The sequence below is a fragment of the Setaria italica genome, chromosome IV, assembly GCF_000263155.2.
Source record: "Setaria italica strain Yugu1 chromosome IV, Setaria_italica_v2.0, whole genome shotgun sequence".
In the NCBI taxonomy this organism is placed as follows: Eukaryota; Viridiplantae; Streptophyta; class Magnoliopsida; order Poales; family Poaceae; genus Setaria; species Setaria italica.
In genome coordinates, this window is record NC_028453.1 from 39,320,280 (window position 1) to 39,341,029 (window position 20,750).

At 45.1% G+C, this 20,750-nt stretch overlaps 2 protein-coding genes and 1 long non-coding RNA gene across 5 annotated transcripts; 2 read left to right on the forward strand and 1 right to left on the reverse strand.

The window, feature by feature from the left end:
* Positions 1 to 2,621: 2,621 nt before the first annotated feature.
* On the forward strand, positions 2,622 to 7,309 carry LOC101778129 (lysophospholipid acyltransferase LPEAT2). The gene is made up of 13 exons (XM_004966360.4): positions 2,622 to 3,238; positions 4,203 to 4,383; positions 4,456 to 4,515; positions 4,886 to 5,049; positions 5,141 to 5,204; positions 5,322 to 5,390; positions 5,490 to 5,585; positions 5,767 to 5,811; positions 6,047 to 6,117; positions 6,211 to 6,277; positions 6,390 to 6,440; positions 6,569 to 6,727; positions 6,805 to 7,309. Exons 1-13 carry the CDS (start codon positions 2,754 to 2,756, stop codon positions 6,949 to 6,951), a joined length of 1,659 nt encoding a protein of 552 aa, XP_004966417.1. The 5' UTR covers positions 2,622 to 2,753; the 3' UTR covers positions 6,952 to 7,309.
* Positions 7,310 to 7,381: 72 nt separating this feature from the next.
* Positions 7,382 to 13,411, reverse strand: LOC101778795 (ubiquitin carboxyl-terminal hydrolase MINDY-1). 2 transcript variants are annotated; one of them, XM_004966366.3, is made up of 12 exons: positions 13,026 to 13,411; positions 12,806 to 12,924; positions 12,536 to 12,642; positions 12,360 to 12,447; positions 10,106 to 11,111; positions 9,941 to 9,995; positions 9,784 to 9,865; positions 9,568 to 9,648; positions 9,376 to 9,480; positions 9,257 to 9,294; positions 8,324 to 8,489; positions 7,382 to 7,714 (listed from the first exon to the last, which is right to left on the reverse strand). In XM_004966366.3, exons 1-12 carry the CDS (start codon positions 13,225 to 13,227, stop codon positions 7,652 to 7,654), a joined length of 2,112 nt encoding a protein of 703 aa, XP_004966423.1. In that variant the 5' UTR covers positions 13,228 to 13,411; the 3' UTR covers positions 7,382 to 7,651. The 2 variants fall into 2 exon arrangements, with proteins under 2 accessions (XP_004966423.1, XP_004966422.1); XM_004966365.4 differs by having other exon boundaries at positions 7,382 to 7,717.
* Positions 13,412 to 16,453: 3,042 nt separating this feature from the next.
* On the forward strand, positions 16,454 to 20,443 carry LOC111256993. 2 transcript variants are annotated; one of them, XR_002677344.1, is made up of 5 exons: positions 16,454 to 16,635; positions 16,807 to 16,967; positions 17,198 to 17,264; positions 18,221 to 18,274; positions 18,877 to 20,443. It is a non-coding gene; the product is annotated as an uncharacterized LOC111256993 (long non-coding RNA). The 2 variants fall into 2 exon arrangements; XR_002677343.1 differs by having other exon boundaries at positions 17,198 to 18,274.
* The last annotated feature ends 307 nt before the right edge of the window (positions 20,444 to 20,750 follow it).

Consider the following 20,750-nt stretch of genomic DNA (forward strand, 5'->3'; position numbering starts at 1 on the left):
ATTAGCAGTCGAGATTTGGCTTGCATCATCCGAGATCCTCCAATGGCTCGGTCAAGTCAGCATAGGCCTGCGCGCTAATTGCATCTGAACTCTGAACAAACGGTGGGACTTGATGAGGGAAATATGGCTGACTTGATAGGATAGGACAGGACAGTATAGTATCGCTCTGGGCTGGAATCTGGATCCAAAAGACCAGAAATACTGGAGGGAATATGCACCGGTGCTCTTGAAACGATGAAGATTGCAGAACAGATGTGCTTGGATCTAATTTCGTTGTGGCCAGAACCTGGCCAGCTGCACGCTGATTCAGTCATTTTTCTCAAGGATCACGCACCTGTCGTCTGGCAGGAAAGGATACCGATCGCCTAAAATATCCCCATGCCGGCGTTCATGTCATGTGCGCTTCAAGTCTTCTCCACATGCGAGATTAAAAAAATTCTCGGCAGCACGCTGTACTTTAACTCGAGTGTTCGACGGCGCAAGATCCGCCCATCCCGACTTACCGATGCAATGGGCCGGATCGATGATCCGATCTGAAACAGATTAAAGAAAGTGTCGTCTTGTTGTTGGGATGGATCCAAGTTGTGTTGTGACCAAGGTGCACAGATCGATCAGCAACGACGCCTGGTCTTGCTTAAACGATATAGTTAGCGCCGTGCCTAATGAGACTTCGTTTTGAGTAACAATCGGTTCATCTTGACTTTTCAGCATGCTCTTGGGGACAATCGGTTGGTGCATGGAGGAGCTCAACCAACCCTTTTTATCTCCAAAAATGATGGGTGACCCATACAGGTCCAAGTCGTTACTGAAAGGAATGTGTCCGCTTGCATGCGCTCCCTCTGACATTTTTATTGACATGATCCGGACAACATACGCAGCAGAAACAAATTCCACGCAAAATTCAAAAATGCGTCACGGAATTCCACGCAGCATAGCCTTACCTATTAATTTTTACTAGCATTTGTTTTGCTGACGAAGTTTTCTATTCTATGCCGACGATATCAATTCAGTCGCCTGGATCAAATCAATCACAATAATGCTCCTGCGAGCACCGACCAATTTCATCACAGCTGAGCTGACTGCCTGACGCACGACGGCGACCGGGCATTCGGCAACCTCCTACACAAGAGCTGAGGTGCTCGTCCACCACGAGGCCACTTGTTCCGTCCCCAGGGGCCCACGAGGCAGCCAGCCGCGGCCGGGCGCCCCCACGGCGGTGCCCGCGTCGCCGTCATCGCCGGACGCGTCGCGTCGTGCTCTCTCCACCCCGAGTCCACCTGCCCGCGCAGGGGGTGAGCGAAAAAACAAGCGGCCACGAGAGCCGGCCGCGCTCTCCCTTTTCGTATTTTCTCTTTTCACGCGTGCCTGCTGACCAATCAGGTGGGCCCGGAAGGAGGGGATACATGTCAGTGAGTGGGTGGAGAGGGGGTGGGGGAGGCGGAGCGAGGCCCACGTACAGCGCCACGCTCGGGCCGGCCGGCTGTGTGTTGGCGCGTTTTGCTGTTTGCGCCCTGGAAGGTCACTGAATTGCAGAGCACGAGCAAGCTTGCTGCTTTTGCAGCGTGAAGCAACCCGATTGGCTAAGTATTTTCGTTTTGCTGGTAGATTGGCTAAAGTATTTGCTGGCCACTAATCCGATGTTGCCGTGTCGGTCGAGTATTTGTACGCCAAAATTGTTGGGATATCAGGTAAATAAATTTGATTTAAAATTACTTTCTGACCTTGATTGACCCATTTTTGATAAACTCAATCACTCCACAGCCTCTATCTTGGCATATCCAAGATGTTCTCTATTGATTGATTCTACTGTCTAAACTACACGTGGAAACACGAGAACGTTTAACTAAAGGAGGAAAGAAACGGCCGGTTCCGAAACGATTCTTAAAAATGCCGATAAATGCCCTCCTAAATTGCGAGCGCATTTTGCTGTTTGCGCCCTGGAAGGTCAGTGAATTACAAAACACGAGCAAGCTTGCTGCTTTTGCTGTTTTGCAGCGTGAAGCAACCGGTGGGGGGGGGGTTGCAAAAGTCCCCTAAAATTTTTAGACATGGAAGAGAAGGAAAAATTTTAGACATGGAAGAGAAGGAAGAGGAAGAAAAGGAGGAGAAAAAAAGCTCCTATGTTCAAGAGCTGTATCCCCTAGCTGGAGTATTTTCTTTTTGCGGGTAGATTGACTAAAGTATTTGCTGGCCACTGATCCGGTATTGCCGTGTTGGTCGAGTATTTGTACGCTAAAATTGTTGAAATAGCAGCTAAATTTTATTTAAAATTACTTTCTGGTTTTGATTGAGCCATGTTTGATGATCTCAAGCACTCCACAACCTCTATCTCTTCGAAAAGAAAAGATGGACTTGACATATCCAAGATGTTATCTATGGGTCGATTGATTCTAGTAATCCATCCTTAATAATACTTACTATCTAAACTACACGTGGAGACACGAGAGCGTTTAAACAAAGGAGGAAAGAAACGGCCGGTGAAAACGAAACGATTCTTAAAAAAATGCCAATAAGTGCCATCCTAATAAATCGCGAGGGCCAATAAGTAAAAACCGCACAAAAAAAAGAAAAAGAAAAGAGAGACCACGACCACAAACAAAAGAACGCCTCCTCCTTCCTCCCTCGCTATTGGCCTATTGGCTTCGCTTTGATAAAAGCCATAACTCTCCCCCTCCATTGCTCCGCCTCGCTCCTCCGCTTTCCGCTCCCCCTCCCCACGCCGCCTCCGGCGACCGCGCGCTCGCAATCCATCCATGGCCTCCACGAGCCCCAGCCCCGCCTCCCTCTTCACGCCGCTGCTCTCCGGCTCCGTCGCGCCCGCCCGCGCCGCCAACGGGCACGCCAACAACCACCGCCACCACGGCGACAGCGACGGCGCCGCGGCGGTCTCCGTGTGCGACGACGGCGGCGGGGACCCGTTCGCGTTCCTGTCCGAGGATCGGCCGCCGCAGGACCGGGGGCCGTCCCCGGCGGACCCGTTCCGGAACGGGACGCCGGCGTGGGGCGGCGGCGTGTACGCGTGGGCGAGGACGCTGCTGCTCGCGCCGGTCGCCGCGGTGCGGCTGGTGCTGTTCGGGCTCGCCATCGCGATCGGCTACGCGGCCACGTGGGTGGCGCTGCGAGGGTGGGCCGACGTGCAGGACCGGCCGCGGGAGGGCGCCGGGCCCATGCCGGCGTGGCGCCGCCGCCTCATGTGGATCACGCGGATCTCCGCCCGCTGCATCCTCTTCTCGTTCGGGTGAGTGGCTCCTTGCTAGATCGCCGGACGCAATCGCAAGTTCGGATTGGGTCTGGATCGGTGAACTCGTGTCGTTTTGATCCAATCTGAGCTACTAATCGGTTAATTTTCTGGGTACCTCCCTTAAAATTTAGATGATTAGATTTGTGTGGCGAAGATGCGGTGTTCGAATTCTCTGGGTGGATGACGCGATTGTGAGATGCGCGGGTTGGTTTGCTGGATTTGGGGGGCTCTTCAGCACGTGCGGTCTTGCTGGGCGCCTCAATGATTTGGTTGGTGGGACGACGCTGTATGGAAGGTGAATGTCCGTGCGCGAGCTGTCGTTTATGGCGTGCTGGTGCTGCACCACTTGCGGCTCGGAGGAGACCAGGACGGGTTAGGAACCGCCGGAGAACTGTTTGTACGACGTGTTCAGCTGGCTTACATCTGGAACTGGAGGTGAAAAACGTGATGGACAGTTCAAACTGATATCCTTCGCATGTGCATGCTGATAGTTCGGAAGTGACCACGCAAATGGGGGTTCCTCCCGTGTGGTCCTTCGCAATGATTTCGGTAGGGGGGAAATTGCCCAGGATATGTGGCTGACCTGACCTGTGAGGAATGGCATTAATACCATGACCATCAAGTATCAGCTGTACCAGAAGTTGCCTGGTGAAATTAAATACCCAACCATCAGAATTCTCATTTCTGAATAAAAGCTTTCGAAATCACACGAGGATAGCAAGAAAATGCATTCAAAACTTTAGAACTTGGACTATTGTGCCATCTTATTTTGATACATGTATTTATTTTCAAATCTAGTTTTCTTCCAGGCATGGAAGTTCCATAGGACAGCTGCCTTTTTCTGCTTTCTTATGCTCAGATGAGCTGAGCAGTATTTGGCCGCATACTGTTTCTCATAGTTCCTCTTCTGGCGATGCTAGTGTATCTTCTTAGTTGGGCACTTGTTTTCTTTTTCAATCAGGTACCACTGGATCAGAAAGAAAGGAAGGCCTGCTCCTAGGGAACTTGCACCTATAGTTGTTTCCAATCATGTCTCATACATAGAGCCCATATTCTTCTTCTACGAATTGTTCCCAACAATTGTTGCGTCCGAATCTCATGATGCCCTGCCGTTTGTTGGAACGATTATTCGAGCGATGCAGGTAAATATTTCCATATTCATGTGACGTCTAAATTTGCAAATCTCTTCTAAGACGTGTACCTTTTTTTTTAAGGTTATATATGTTGATAGATTCTCACCAGCTTCTAGGAAGGCTGCTGTAAATGAAATAAAGGTAAGAACGGCTCCTCTCATACCCATAGCTTCTCATGCTTTTATTAATCTTGTGGAATCACCTGGTTGGTTTTAAAAATGTTGTATTGCATCCGGTCACATGTTAGTCATCTCATCATTTTTTATGACCTGTAAGCTATTGAATATCATTACTTTAAATTAACTTAATGTATGGAAAAAAGTAACAAGCAGAAAAGAGGAATCACAAGTTAGTGCTTGCAGTTGCCTGTTTTGCATGGTCTTTAATGTCATTTCCAGCAGACATCATAATTAATCCTAAAAATCACTATTAGCCTACTCATCCTAGAATAACATGATTGCCTTTTAGTTATTTGTTCATATGGTACATACTCTTTAGGATGTCCTTTCAGAGAAAGGCCGCTTGCAATAGCTTCCCGCGGGTCCTGTTATTCCCTGAAGGCACTACAACGAATGGGAGATTCCTGATTTCTTTCCAACATGGCGCATTCATACCTGGCTACCCTGTTCAACCTGTTGTTGTCCGTTATCCACATGTGCACTTTGATCAATCATGGTGAGCTTTCTCTATGGGTATTCTTTTCGATTGACATCCTTCTTTTTGTTGCCTTGACATTTTTAAATTTATAACTTATTTTGTGTTTCAGGGGAAACATATCGTTGTTAAAGCTCATGTTTAAGATGTTCACCCAGTTTCATAATTTCATGGAGGTATGCATGGCTGGCTGAATTTGGCCTAGCAAATGTCTGAACTGTCACCTATTTTATCTTTTTGGTACGTGCACCTTACACAATTAGCTCACTTGATGGATCGATCATCTAATGCAGGTAGAGTACCTCCCTGTTGTCTACCCTCCTGAGATCAAGCAAGAGAATGCCCTTCATTTTGCAGAGAATGTAAATATGTTTAGCTCAAGTAAATTTGTCATTCAATATCCTTTGCATTTCAATAGAAGCGTGATAATAATGTCCTCCTACAACTTTTTGTTCCTGCAGACCAACTATGCTATGGCACGTGCCCTTAATGTTTTACCCACTTCTTATTCATATGGTGATTCAATGATTATGGCACGGGCAGTAGAAGCTGGAAAGGTAAAAAGGCTATGTGTAGGTGTATAACATGATCTCCACTCTGAATTCCCGAACACTTTCTCTAATCTTTGTTTGCTATGCCAATTGCAATCCTTCAAAACTCTATGTACTCAAAATCAACTCGATACCCCATCCCTCGAAAAGGAATTTATCCCTAATATGCTGAGTTTTCTATTTGCAGGCTAATTGCTCAAATTACATGGTGGAAATGGCTTGGGTAAAAGATGTAAGTCTCTCCTAAACTACACTATTTACATGTGTTTGTATTATGATAATGCTGCTGTTGTCAAAATCTATCATGCGATGAAAAAGGAAAAATATTGTATTTAATTATTAGTGACTTACGTACGAGATTGATTAAGAATGACTAAATATGTTTTGGTGTACTTGTATATGGTGTGCCAATTCCTTTGTCTGATCATAAGATGAAGTCTTGTATCTGATTTTGTTATGTCTTTCAGATGTATGGTGTAAGCACAGCAGAAGCAATGGAGCTATTGGAACACTTCCTGGCTATGAATCCTGACAGCGAGTAAGACTCCTCATTCCTTAATGGAGAACTGCCAAGTCTATGTGATGTTGTTTCACAAATACATGATAAATAACGCCATTTAAACCATGGCAGTGGACGTGTGAAAGCACAAGATTTTTGGGCTTATTTTGGTCTAGATTGCAGTCCTCTGTGCAAGAAGGTACCGATGAAGTTTCAGCACATGTTACCTAGCTTAACTGACGGAGTTTCTGCAAATGTTACCTTTGCTTAACTGGATTGACCTCTTTGCTGACCTTTTACTCTGTTTCCAGATATTTCACTACTTTGACTTCAGTATTAAGGAATCCATTACGTTCCGTCAGGTATCGACTTTGATTAGATTGATTTTACAGTTTCTGTACTTACGAAGCCAAGAATTCTTTAATGCAATGGTACTGTATATTTGCTTAACGCTAAGGGTTCTCGGTGTATCATGTACTCATGTGTGCAGTTCTTGGTGGGGTGTGCGCACCTGAGGAAGCAACCGTTGTTCCAGGGTGCCTGTGAGACCGCCTTTGAGAAGTGCAGGGATCCTGAAACATCCGAAATTTCCCGCGGGCAGCTAGCTGACATCCTGCGGTTAAGCATGCTGCTGCCGTCTGATGACGGGGTGAGTCTTGCCTACGCTCGTAACGCTGTGTTGCCATCAAGATGTCATGGCCATCTAATCACGTAAACCTTTGACAGATGCAGAAGCTGTTCAAGACGTTCGATGTTGATGGTGACGAAAAGATCAGCAGGGACGACTTCATCACGTGCCTTGGGAGGTTCCCGTTCCTGATCGCGTTCTTCGCAGCCCCGATCAATGGGGAAGTGTACATCGAGATAGTCTGAATGTGTGATGCAGTGGCGTGTAAGAGTAAAAGGCTGGAGCTGCCAGACGCAGGCAGGGGATCCTCCGTTTATGCAATGGGATACCCCACTACGGCTTCTCCATTTTGAAACCCAAAACAACCATATTTATTCTTCAGTTGCATCTAATGGCTAACCAGTATAGTGCGACAGTTTTGTTTCGTTTCTTCGTTAAAATTATTTTTATTGTTATTACGAAAACCAGCTGTGAGAGTAGCGCCGGACTTGCATATGGAATGGAAGTAGAACATCCATCGAACTGAGTGCACATAGAAATCGTTTGTAACCTTCATTCCTGTAACAATATTTTTGGACAAAGAATGGCTGTAAAGTTGATCCTTGTCTGTCGTATGGCATAGTAGCCAGATTTGCCGGTCTTTACTCTAATAAATCATATGGAAAAGTCACAACCTTTAAACGAACAGGTTTAGTTGGGTTACGAATCAAATCATGTTGCACCGGGCTATCATTTTGACAGCATCTGTTTCTACACTTTATTTGTCGATGTTATTTACATACACCAGAGACAACAACATAGAAAAACCAAAGAAGCTCAAATGGGGAAAGCCTCAAAGGTGGCGAAAAACGGACACTGCCTCCGCAAAGGAACCAATTCTCTACAGTATAATGCATCTCTTATCTCTTCTTTTTTTTTCTTTTCCTTCTGTTTCGAAGATATTTTTTACATCACAATGCACTTCTCTTTCTTCGACTCACTTCTTGGTGGAGGTGGGGCGTTGGGCCTCTGCTGCAAGGATGATCACAATATTCATATCCATCAGTTAAGTAGCCACATAGAAGCAGGCAACGGTCAACAGGAAACAAGAAGTCAAAGCCTCAGAGATCCAAGAAGCAACAAGACAAGCCAAAAATATAATCAATAACTAAGCACACAGCACTAATTGGCACCTTCCAATTTAAAGATGCTAGGAATGAAGAACAAATCGTGCTTGTGTATTATAGCTAGATGGCCATGCATTCAACCTCTTTGTATGCTATCTCACATCACATAATCACGTCTTACTTGTTTAGGGCCTATAAAAGAGCTTAGACAATAACTGATTAATTCGCCGGTGAAGTTTACTGAGGAAAAGCAGGTGACTGTGTGGGTTCACAAGTGAATGTTGGAAAGACCTCCAGGCAATAACGTGTACTGGTGTGAATACAATTGCTACTTTAGGATTCATAAGCAAGGTCATGGTAATTTCAAGACAACAGGCTGCAGCCATATTTGAATCCAAACTAAATGGACCGCACCAGACGCAAAGTCAATAAATGCCAGGTGGTAATGAGAAATGAGGTTTTGATGCGGTATGAGTATACATTTTCTATAATTAAAAAAAAAGGAACTTACCCTTGGACCAACAACAAGTCCTGGTCGGCCGGATTGAGTCGCTTGGTGCTGCGTTGGAGGTTGCTGCTGCTGCTGCTGCTGTTGCTGTGGCGGTGGAGGTTGAAATCTTTGAGGTTGCCGCTCAAACTCCTGCTGTTGAAGTGCTATAGCTAGCTCTAGATCAGAGCTGCCAGCATAGAAAAACCAAATAGACACGTTAGAACTTAGGTAATACATGTGCAAACATAAGTGAAACAACAACATAACATACACAAAGAACAGCTGGTGCAATGATCGTATTTAAGTCTGAATTCAACTTGTGCCACTGTGCATTGTGCAATTATCTTCCCATGCCATTCACATCTTGTCAAACAAACTAATGTAGTGCAAACTTGAAAATGGGCTTCCAGGAAGAACAAGTAGCTCAGCCATCAATTAAACATCAGAATATCTCTCATACCGAACTGACTATGGATCAGCTAAAACCACTAATGATGAAGGTATTTAATTAAACCAAAGGTCAGATAGAGCTAATGAACATGCTCAGTTCACATATATGGTGCAACACATTGAACAAAATCAAGATCTATAAACCATGCCAAATACTGGTCATTTAAATACATGTTCAGCCAAAAGTCCAACACATGATCCCCAGCCAAAACATCAAATAGTCAAGTTCAAAGAGAGCCATGGTGCTTGGTTAACAGCAAAATAGTGTGCCCCAAAAAACAAGTTAAACAAGCCAAAGGACTACAAAACAGAGAGCAATGAGCAATAGATAGGGAAAAAAATACGGCTTCAATTGGCATAACATTATAGCCCAACTGATGGACACTTGTTGCACAGCACAAATTCAAACATGTATTCACATGGTTGCAGAGACCGAAACTTAAAAAATTGTACAATACCTGGACAATTAGACATAATAAGAAAAGATAGGTAGGAAGAACATACTTTCCAGAAGTGGAGTTGTCAAATTGAGAAATATAATCCTGTGGACAGAAATAAACTTTAACTGGTTAACATTACTGTACCTAATAAAAATTACAGCAGTTTATTGATGTTATACATACAGCAGTACTCGTCATAGCTTGCTGTTCATTCCATGAATCGTTTCTTGGAGTTTCAGCCTTAAATGGTGTGAAGTTGCTAGTAAGAAACACCCCATCTCCATTCACCTGATGATTGCCGGTTGAGCATTAAAAAATAAGTAAGGATTTCATTTCAAGCGCGAATAAAACAATGACAGAAATAGTTAAACATACCTCATCCAACTTTTGCCATACCAAATCAGTTTGGCTTATAAAACCTTGATCGGTTGCTAGGAGATATAAACTTCCGTTATACTGCAGAATAAATATAGAAAAGAAATAAAAACAGTTGCTAGGAGATATAGACTTTCGTTGTACTGCAGAATAAATATAGAAAAGAAATAAAACAGCTCCAACTTAACTAATCAGATAGTGGTTGATTTAGCATACCTTGAACATAGTATTGAAGTGGTTGTTACGGAAGAAGACACAAAGCTCTCTTTCGTTAAGTCCCTCTTGTAAACAGAAGAGACTGTGACATTGAAATTTGGCAATGTGATAAATAAGAATACAACTGAAAAAGATAACACATAGAATAGAGATATACCCATAGACAGTTAGCTGGTTAGCAGTGGTCTGCAGAAAATTATCGATCAGCTCCCCTGAAAATAAATCAATTCAAAGTGTGAAGCCAAATATAGTAAATAAATCATTCACAGCCACAGAGATTCATAAAAGTAGTAAATAAATGTTAAATAAATGAAATTCTCACATTGATGTTCTGTGGCCTTGTCTTCCAAGCAATCACTGGCTTCCCCAGACTTGTCAGCCTGCTCAGCAAGAACCACCTCCCCCTCATACACTGGCTCTTGATTTTCAAATGCCACATTTGTGCTGCCAAGTATATGCTCCTCGCCTTGATATATTGGTTCACATTCCTGGATGCTTGAAGGTAGAGGCTCCGAACTATCTAAAGAACCACTGTTCTCATCCAGTTTTGTTGTAACATCACCTGGAGCAGCTTCACAAGCTACAACTGAGGAGTCACAAGTGACCTCAATATCAGTAGACTGTCCATGGATTTGTACATCAAATTGTTCTTTGAAGTTTTCTTTATCAGCTTCAACGAGAGTAGGTGCAGCAGGCTGGTGGTCACTGGGAACAAAAGATTCATGAGATGGACAAGCTGGAGTTGATTCTGAAGATTGAACAGATATGTCGAGGTCCCCTGGTAACATATTCTCGATTCCACTGTCCTCTGGTTCTTTAGATATCAAAGCTTCTTGGGATTCTTCGGGCACTTCACTGCCATTAACAGCACCATTTGTGACTGGTAGCACGGAACCATCATCACTCACAGCATGATTACCATGTTCTTCTTTTTTTGTTGCCTCCACCACCTCAGGTGCCTCTGACCGAAAACTCTCACTTTGTGTTGTTTCCTCCATGTTGGAGGATGAATGACTATGCGAAGTGTCAAAAGAAACAGTTTCAGCTTTGGATAGATTAAGGACCCTCATCAGTTCCTCTTCTTCCTCGCGGTCGCCTCGCCTTATTTGTGCTTCTGAGTCTGATAGTGTATGTTCATCGAACGATCTCCCTTGAGAAACACTGGGTGACGGAATCTTTAATGTTGCAGTTGTTGCAGCAGCAAAATCCACAGTTTCTTCCTCCATATGTTTATTCTCTTCTGTTGGTTTCCCTGACTTGAATTCAGCAAGCCCAGAAGCAAGAGCATTGTAGGACTTTGATCCAATAGCACTAGCAGTTTCAGTATCCTAAAGAAAATATAAATCAGCAATGGTAAGTAGGTGGCTTGAATTAATTCTTCATCTATTATACAAGGCAAATATTAGGATACTCCTAAAGCAGTACGGATCTCCCATTCTATTTGATCAAATGGCTAAGATTAAAGAAGGCGACCTATTACCTCTTGAGGGTAATAGGTCATCCATAACTATTAAATATGTGGGAGTGATTTTCCATCTGGAAACTTAGCATAATAGGAAGTAACGCATTTGGAATGCATACATATTCTACTTGGACTATATTCTATTGTGTCACAGTGTCTACTATTTGTAATGACTTATTTTTCTCGAATACACAGGAGATCTGCATATCATATCAATAAAAAAATATGGTACAGAACCACTGAACCAGTTCAAATCATTACAGTATTACAAAGGATGCATCATAACTAATTAAAAACATGACCAACAGAAACCCAGACATGGTGTTGTTACGAATTACTGCAGAGCTAATGTACATATGGATCCAACGTGTCACGCAGGTGAGTGGCAAGGAGAAGACAACATTAATGTTGCAGGTGAGTGGTGCGGAACAAAGTTTTTTTTGTCACATGTAATATAAAATGTGGCATAAGCGACAAGGAACAAACTCTAATTGGCAGTAGTGCAATAAATCAAATCAACTCATGTCGTATTCGCAAATATTTTGTCAAGACAATGCAGTACACCTTACCGGTTAAATTCATGCACACGACCAATAAGCATTTAATTTAGGTGGTTTCCTAATACTCGTATCAGGGGATAACTTTCCTATGTAAATGAAAACGGTCAGCTGGCAGCAAGATCAATAATTAACTTTCCTTTTAAATCTTTCCTACTGCAACCACGTGAGGGCACTGGCTAGAACCAGCTAATTGGTAGTCAATTCAGGAACGGAAGGTCTAAATTTTCCCGCCTAGGATGTAGAGTAGCCTTAAAAGAGCTAATTACGTAGACTTCACAATTTTAAACATGCATCAATATCGAACCAGAAGTGCATCAAAACCCCAGAGACAAGCATTCCAGGACTACAAGAATTACTTCTATCAGTTGAATCTTGAAAGTGCAACTTCAACAAAAATAGTAACTACCTCAGATAGTTTAGGCCATGGATCGGAATGCTGTAGTGATTGCAAAACTTAGGAACAGGAAGGATGATACGCACGAACCCAATTGAAATCAGAAACATCATGGGACAGTACAGACTATAGCATTAAGCTAAGTGGTAAGAAAGCACACCTGAGGGTCTACTATCCATCCATGGTATAGAGGGATGTCCAGAAGATCAAATATGGCACGTTCTCGAGTGAACTCAAAGTCATCAATCCTGCAACATACACGCCACAGTGAACAAACACATAATCACATGGGCACACGACAAACCACTGATGAACAAGCTGAAAACCCTTACGCACTTCCTGAACATCACATTCACATCAATGCCTGTTGCGAGGAGCGGGAGAAGGTCGATCGCGTCCGCGATGTTCTGCTCCCGGTTGCGGACGTACTCCTCGTCCTTGTCCTACGAATTGCATCCCAAAACCATTATCACACCGATCAATGCCACAGCCAGAAACCTATTTTAATCTAACCTGCACATCGCTGTTGCATCCCAACACAATACCATTCCCACATTGATCGACTGAGCATGAACAGCCCCCATTTCGCGAGAGTTAAAACCGAACCTGTACGGCGCTGTTGGAATCGATGAGGCGCTCGGCAACAAGCGAGAGCAACTTCTGCTGCGACACCTCGCTGGCATCTGGGTTCAGGCTGATCACATTCTTCAGCAGCAGCACGTTACCTGCAGAAACGAAAACAGGAGACATGAATATAGCAGGCAAGCGCTACGCACGCGCGATGAACTGCGGGGGTTCGGAATCGAATGGCGGAATGGTAGCTCACAGATGGCGAGTAGCGGGCAGGGGCCGTTGTCGTTCTGGTAGACGATGGGCGTGCGGCGTCCCAGGAAGTCGACGGCCCTCGTCCGGTGCATCACCTCCGGCGGCTCGGCGGGCGGCGCGGCCGGCTGGGACTGGGGATCCACCTCCGCCGCGCCCGGCGGGGCCACCGGCGCGGGGAGGTGGGGCGAGGGGTCGGACGACATGGGCAGATCTCCCACGCGATCGCCGGGGCGCGGAAGTCGCCGGAACCCTAACCCTAGGGCGTCGCCGCAGGAGTCGCCGTCGCGGGAGGAGGCGCGCGTGCGCGATGTCGCGAGGTGGATTGGAGTTGGAGAAGGCGAGGACGGCGGAGATGAGGAATAGAATACGAGGCAGTGGGTGGGGTGGGCTGGTAGAAGGTGAGGGGAGGGAGGATGTATTAGTAAAAACGTAAACGCAAGGAAATTTGCAGATCAATCCTCCATTAGCGGCTTTTATTTCTATTTGGTGCCTTAGCTTTGAGATAATTAGGGGCTTTAAGAGTTTTTTTCAGCTTAGGCTAGCGTGGTTTCTTGGAGTTTTGCAAGTACGGACCGCAGTTTCCAATGATTATCGATAATGTTCTATTTAGGGAGGTGGTGGCCTGGTGGGGCGGCTCATCATATCTGGAGTTCATTCCTACAACTGCAAGTCTACAACGCGGCTGCAGGCTGCAGCGACTTGCAACTAACAAACATAACTACTTCATCTGGTTTCCTTTTCTTTTGTAGAAGTGCCAACTACTTCAAATATAGGATTTGGCATTGATGTTTTATATGTCCATTCATTTTGAAGGCCTTCTTTGGAACATGGGATTGTAAAAAAATAGGAATAGGAAAGATATAGGAATTTTATAAAACATAGGATTGGAAAACGTAGGAAAAAATGTATTGGTAGGTGTTTGGATGGGCGTAGTAAATTCATAGGAATAGGAATATCAGGAGGTGCCAATGCATTAGTTTAACTAATAACGTGACAAAGTGTTATGTTTTGGAAAAACATCATACGCAACAAGAAGGTCACCTACATGTGAACTAGCATTATAGTAAAAGCGTCGATCTTATCTCTTCACAGAGCTATTTTCTTCCCCACCAGTCAAGCTTTCCTCTCGAGATGTTGGAGCAGCTCACAATGGTGAGAACTCCGGTGTTTTTTTCTTTCTTTCTTTCTTTCATGATAAAGGAGAACTCCAGTGGTTGCTGCGAGCCTGCGAATGGCCTGTCTTACTCCTCCATTCCGGCAGCCGGATCCCATTCTTGCCAGATTCCTGCTGCAGGGGTAAGCTCGAGCAGCTGTGGTGGCGGTTTCAAGCGGCTGCAGGTGAGCTTCAAGGGCACCGGTTGCCAGAGGGAGCACTTCTCAACGTTGATGGCCGGTCTTTCTTCTACTAGTGTTTATCTCTTCGTGTTCTAATTGAGTTTGGTCTGTTCGGCCATTTGTTCTTCACTCGTGTTCTTTTTGCCCGGTCCCTAGGGACGAGTTTGGCAGTCGTTGTGCCTTGATCCTACCGCGAGCTAGCGAAAGAAAGAGGTTCGAGTGGATGTTTTTTTCCTATAAAATTCCTATGAAATTGTAGGGTGCCAACAATATTCCTCTGGATTTCCTAAGATGCTTTCCTGCGTTCCAAAGGCATCTACAGTCCTCGTTCCTTAGGATCGCTGAATCCTACGTTTCTCCTTTGGTAATCCTCCATCCCAAAGGAGGCCTAAGTGAATGATATAGATGTATGATTGAATAGTTGGTTGAAGTTTGAAACATCTTATTTCTTCGAACATAATTTGACTAGTCGATTATTTTAGTACGTGGCAAATGATAAATTTAGTGGGAGACGATGGGAAGTAGGTCACACTGTGGCAATGGTGGGGCGGTGTGGTGCCTCTATTAGCTGTGGGAGGAGAGGACCACTTGTTCAAAGAGTTGAGGATAGTACAAGAGAATTAATAACTCGATTAATACGAAAGCAATAGAAAACATCATAAATAGGAGAAAACAACGTTAGCTCGAGAGGTTGAAGAAAATAAGAGTTCTCGTAATCGCAGTGAGAGGTGAAGGAAGCAGCATGACTCCATGAGTCGTTCAACGAGAGATCATGTGGTCATGCTTGCCCTAACAACTCTCTAGGTTTAATTTCCTACATTTCAAAAAAAAAATGGAGCAAACCCTCCAGCGCATGAGATCGAATTATCTTATCAATTCAGTGTAATTTTATGCAACCTTTAGTTAACTAAGTATTTGCTCCAACCTCCGACCATGTATAATAATGTAACACAAAAACACTGGCGCCAATTGGACAAAGCATATCACAAGATCTTTTAGCCGTGTCGGCCACAAGAGCTCTTTGACAAATCAGTCGCAGCAGGCCGCGAACGGCAAAGACAGCGGTACTCAATCCCTAGCAGATGACAACACGAGAAAAGTCAAAGATGCAAACGGCATCCTCCCTCCCACACATAGACCCATCTGGGAAAAAGGGGGCCGAGATGACAGCGACTTGCCGTACGGGAGCACGCGTGCTGCTGCTCGACTTCTTCTTCGTCGTGGCGGATCGGATCGGATCGGACGACACGCGCACGTCACATCGTCGTTTCCTTGTTTGTTTGGATTTGACGCACGCTCGTCTTAGTCTTAGCGAGGAAGGAAGGAAGCGGACGCGCTTTCCAGTTGGAGTCGTCGTCGTCCCAGCCCAGGACTCCTCGTATGTTTGTTTGGCTACCACGCACACGTTTCCTCCTGGTCCTCCCAAAAGTTATATTCTCCCACCCGCGAAATACCCGATCCTTCAGGGTGGAGAAAGCAAAAAAAAAGCGGATGCAGTCTCTATCTCCAACTCGACCCGGCCGTCCAATGCGTTGCAGAAGCAGGAAGGCGCTTTGGAACGGCACATACTCTCCTAATCAACGTCTCTCAACAACTTGCCTAACATAATCAGCTCGCCCTCTCATTACAGAATACCTTTTTTTAGAAGGCTCGCATTGCATGCTTAGTACTATTACGTAGTACAAGTTAATTAAATACTACTACATGGGGTGCATCTTTACCTAATAAGTACCAAGTTGCAAATGATTTTTTTTTCGCAATTTTTTTTAGTGAAAGAAGACAAATAGTCGGTCGTCAATAACTATACGCTATGCACTGGGCCTTCAAAGTACTGTCAGCCCATGGGTTGGGTTCAGTCCACACGCATTCGCTCGACTCGGCCTGCCTTTTCGATCGAATCCGATCGAGAGACTACGAACCAGCCCATTTCGGAGCCCAAAAGCCGCCGTATGAAGAAGGTTGCAGTCTGCTCAGCCCATTTTGGAATTAGAGTTGGCCCATCCCAATCCCATCGGGGAAACCGCAGCTCGCCTGCACAAGTGGTCGTCGTCGTCGTCGCCGCTGCCGTCGTCTGCCAGTCCACAACTCATTCGCGGGAGGTGGTGGCACTCTGCAATTTGCCACCCTTCCTCCCCTCGTCCCCAACCCCGGACCGCCATCGCCGGCGACGGCGAGGACGCACCGGCTTCTCTCTCGCTCGGGCCTTGCAGCTGCAGCTCAGATTTGCAGGGGAGTTCAGATGGTTCCCGTCGCGCAGGGGGAGGCGCCCAGCCAAGGTAAATGCGCTCTGCCTGCTTCCTGCCTCGCCCTGCTCGCAAACGCGGTATCGCCCGAGGTTACATTAGTGGATTGCCCTTTGCAGTGTGGGTGTTCTGTTGTTTCGCTGAATTTGTTCGCACGTTCCCCACTGCAGATATTAGATTTTGCTTTTTTCATTGTCTGAATAGGGATCGGATGATGGATCGCTGCATGCCTCATTGGTGAGGACCGGGATGCCTCCCCGAACAAGTCCACTCTGAACAAGTCCACTTGTCCAATGCGTGCTGAATTCGGTGATGATATGGTTGCCATGTCATGTACGCAGTAACGCAGCCGTGGTGCTTTCCTGGTTCGTGAATCAGTTGTTACTCATATACACAGAATTAGTACATCGTTTCATTTGTCTAAATAATTTAATCAGTTTAGATATGCAATATTTCCTCATTTCACCAAGAACTACACTATCTGTAATATTCGATTCTTCTACCATAAAGAGAGTTCGATACGATAACTGTTGGAGGACCGGATACACTTCTACAATCTGTGTGACTTGAGATGTTCATTATTGGCTTTGTGCAGGTCATAAATCTGCAAGACCGTAAAAGACTGATTCCTGACCAGGAGTATGTGTTTTGAGGATCTTCAGGTAACAGGTATACAGTATCTCAGTTAGGATACGACCCATTTTGTAGATTGCAACTAATTAGCATACTAGTTTGTTAATTATAGTTTTGCATGCCAGGGATCTTAAAAAGTTGTTTAAGACAACACCCTCTTCAGGCTCTTCTTTTAATTTTTGTTCCTAGCTTGATCTTCACAATTTAACTAGTTAGCTAGCTTAGGGAAAAAATGAGCTAGGTATTTACTAATGAGAAAAAGATCGAAATTGTTTTCAGTTAATCTTAATTGCCACCTCAAAAGTTTTTTCCTGATGTGTTCACTTGGGTGTGAATACAGATGCAAAGCAGTAGACCAAAGTAGGTGATTTGATTGAACAAGTGAGAATTTAATTGGAGGAGATGCATCATGCATGCCATGAAACTGAAATACGGGCAATCAACGACAACTGATAAATGCTACATCCATCATTTGGTGAATATGTACCTGAAGCTTGAAAGGCATGTTTTTGTTACGAACCCAAAAGAAGATGAATTGTATTGCCCAAAAACTAGGCTCCAGGAATGGTCGCTTCTCAGAAGCTGCCAAAGAAGTGAAAGCACCATTACTTGGTCTTTATTCACCAGTATGCTGTACTGCTGTATACTGAACATATTGCGGAGTCACCAAAAAGATGTATGATTACTAGAAGCTAATGTCACCAATCCTTTGGATGTGAGTCTGACATGTTAGGAACAGGCTCCTAGTCGAAGCAAAACAGAGACCTCGTTACATGAACCTGTTCATGGTTTTCCTATTAGAAACTGAGCGTCATATCAGTGTTTCAACATTGGTCTATTTATAAGACTAATAACTACTATTTGGTGACCCTTCCTTTTCAGAACCACTGTTTAGAACAGTCAAGACCAATCTTTAATCCAGATATCAGTATCCAATTGTCTGTTCTATATTGCTAGTGTAACTGATACTATGTTGATTTTACAGATGGCTTATATAATACCATTGCCTGGTTCCCCTACGTTTCATTCAGTTACTGGAGTAAGTCATGGAAATTACATAATTGTAAACAGTAACAATTTTATCAGTTATGCTACATGGACAATTTACAGTGCTCCCAATAACAACATCTGGTATATATTACTGATTGATGATGTCATCATCCTTGTTAGAAATATGTTGCAGTGTCATGTGTTCCACTATAAATGTCTCTTTCATCAATGCACACATGGCAATAGTATCCAAAATACCAATGCTTGCTCAGCGCTGTTGTTCTATTGTGTTTCTTTGAACTGCTTCATTTCGCACACCATTGTTGGCATCAAACCTTAGTTGGCCAATTCCTTTTGAAATCTTTTCACGCTTCGCAGCGCTCTCACTAAATGCCAACAGCTCAGTTGTAGCTCTGTAGTCCATATATTAGCTTTACAAGATCAAAACTGCAAGTGGCCTTTTGTTTCCAAAAGAAACAACCAGTAGGCGAGCCGGACACCAGGTTCCCTGACTGTCAGAGTGATAAAGAGTCATCTTGCTCAAAAGACTGCCAGAGTCATGGATCATTCTTTCCCTTGCTCTGTTTCCATTTCTTCAGCTAACACATCTCACCATCTGCAGTTTCCTCACTGGACGGCACTTCCTTGCAGGTGAAATGAAAACGACTGTCTTACACACCGCGTCGCCGCGAATAATTGGGTATGGAGAACCTGTCTCCCTGAAAACAATTCAGAGACTGTAACTGTATGGTTCAAAGTTCAGACCAGGGGCATGGACTGGAGGGGCAAGGCAAGGACGGACACGGACGCCCGCACGGCCGGCCCGGGTGTCCGGCCGGCAGCTACAGTGCGCCACTCGCCGTGTGCACGTGCGCATGAACTTGTCCCCCCGGTGTTCCATCACGCATTCATGCGCGCTGTGGCTGTTGCTGATTTTGACTCGGTGCTCGTGGAGTCGGGACACACGGGGGGTGGCCCGAGCTGGTGTGCGGCCGGGCGGACACGGCACATGCCCGCGCAGTTGCCGCCGCCACTGTTCATCAGGGAGACGCACTGCAACTCCTCAGAGGCTGTGCTCCGGAGTCTCTCCCCCAACCGCTGCCGCTACAGTGATGCAGATGCAGCACGCGCTCAAACTTTTGCTGGGAGCGCTGCTGGATCATCCTGATATTATTCGCCGTGCCTGGTGTTCCGGTTCGCGGATGCAGACGTGCAGAGCAGAGGTGGTCAATTTCTGGTGCAGGGTGAAGAGGGAGGTTCTTGAGACTGGTTGCTTGCGCCAGCACTGATGATTTGGTCAAAGTGTCTTGCAACAGGGGATTTTTGGGCATAAACACAGTGCGTGGAGATCCCAGTGACACGTAGGCTTGGTCAAAACACTGGAGATCAGATCAGAGGACAAGCTGCGTGCATGGGCTTGTGCTGCAGCTACATGTCTGACGATATCTCTGACAGGGCATTCAGACATCGTCCTGTACCATACCTGAAGAAGCTTATGATTGGTTCACTTGGCCTCATAAACAAATGAAGGCTCCTCTACTAGTCATATAAGCATGGAATTCATCCATCCATGCAGGCACAAGTGCATGGCAGCATATGTACTATGCACTCAAGAAGCAAGCAAACATGGAACAAGCGAGGGAGTGACAGCATGATGGCAGTTGAGGTACGCAATGCAAGTGCTTTTTCTCCGGAGCTGCAAGAGCAAGCAGGGGGAGGCATGCAATTAGGGCATATTCTACTGCAAGCACTTACGGCTAAACATCACATGATCACCACCATTTGGAAAGAAAAGAAAGGATGCGGGGGTGGGGCCCGCCCCTAATGACCCTTTTCTAGCCCAGCACAGCAGGTGTTTGTGTCTCATCTAGTAGTGGGTACTAGGAGGGGGCTTAGGATACTGCCTAGTGATCTTGAGACATGTGCTGCTGCTAATGCTTCATTAAAGGGTGAATGGATCGCAGGACGCTGCTGCCGCTGCCGCTGCGAACACACCCGCGCGCCATTATTTCTAATCTCTTTTGTTTTGTTTGCTTTTGTTGTGGTAGATTAGTAGGGGGGCGGATGATGATGCACTACTGCGAGTCTGCAACCTACGGCCACCAAATATTTTATACGTTTTTAATTTGGCACTAGCATATCTTTCAGCGATCACAAGAAGCTACGGTGCCTACCCTGCTCATCATCTGCTGGCCCATTGGAGGCAACCTTGCTACAACTGGACAAAAAGTTTTATTTTTCATTTCTGTTTTTGCCCCTGCTTGGAAAATACAGTAGTTTATATATATGTTCCACTACTAGCTTTTACTAGTTAGTAGACGCAATTCCATCTGATGCATGTAGCGTTATTAGTACTGCTGCAGATGCATCCAATTGAGATTTGCTCAAACACTAGAAAACGGGAAAACTAAGAAAGGCCGGTTGGTTTGAATTTTGAGGCTTTACATTGTTTCAAGGAATTGGCGTATATATCTAGGATTATGGGTTAGGGTGGTCTGACTTGACATAAAATTTTGATTACGACA

Bases quoted from the DNA above. Each gene is read 5' to 3' on its own strand.
- LOC101778129 (XM_004966360.4), top strand. From the start codon at position 2,754: ATGGCCTCCACGAGCCCCAGCCCCGCCTCCCTCTTCACGCCGCTGCTC. The intron at 4,516-4,885 runs GTAAGAACGGCT...ATGTCCTTTCAG, and splicing joins CTGCTGTAAATGAAATAAAG to AGAAAGGCCGCTTGCAATAG. The intron at 5,050-5,140 runs GTGAGCTTTCTC...TTTGTGTTTCAG, and splicing joins GTGCACTTTGATCAATCATG to GGGAAACATATCGTTGTTAA.
- LOC101778795 (XM_004966365.4), bottom strand. From the start codon at position 13,227: ATGTCGTCCGACCCCTCGCCCCACCTCCCCGCGCCGGTGGCCCCGCCG. The intron at 12,925-13,025 runs GTGAGCTACCAT...TCGTTTCTGCAG, and splicing joins CTGCCCGCTACTCGCCATCT to GTAACGTGCTGCTGCTGAAG. The intron at 9,295-9,375 runs GTATGTATAACA...TTCTGTCCACAG, and splicing joins AAGCTATGACGAGTACTGCT to GATTATATTTCTCAATTTGA.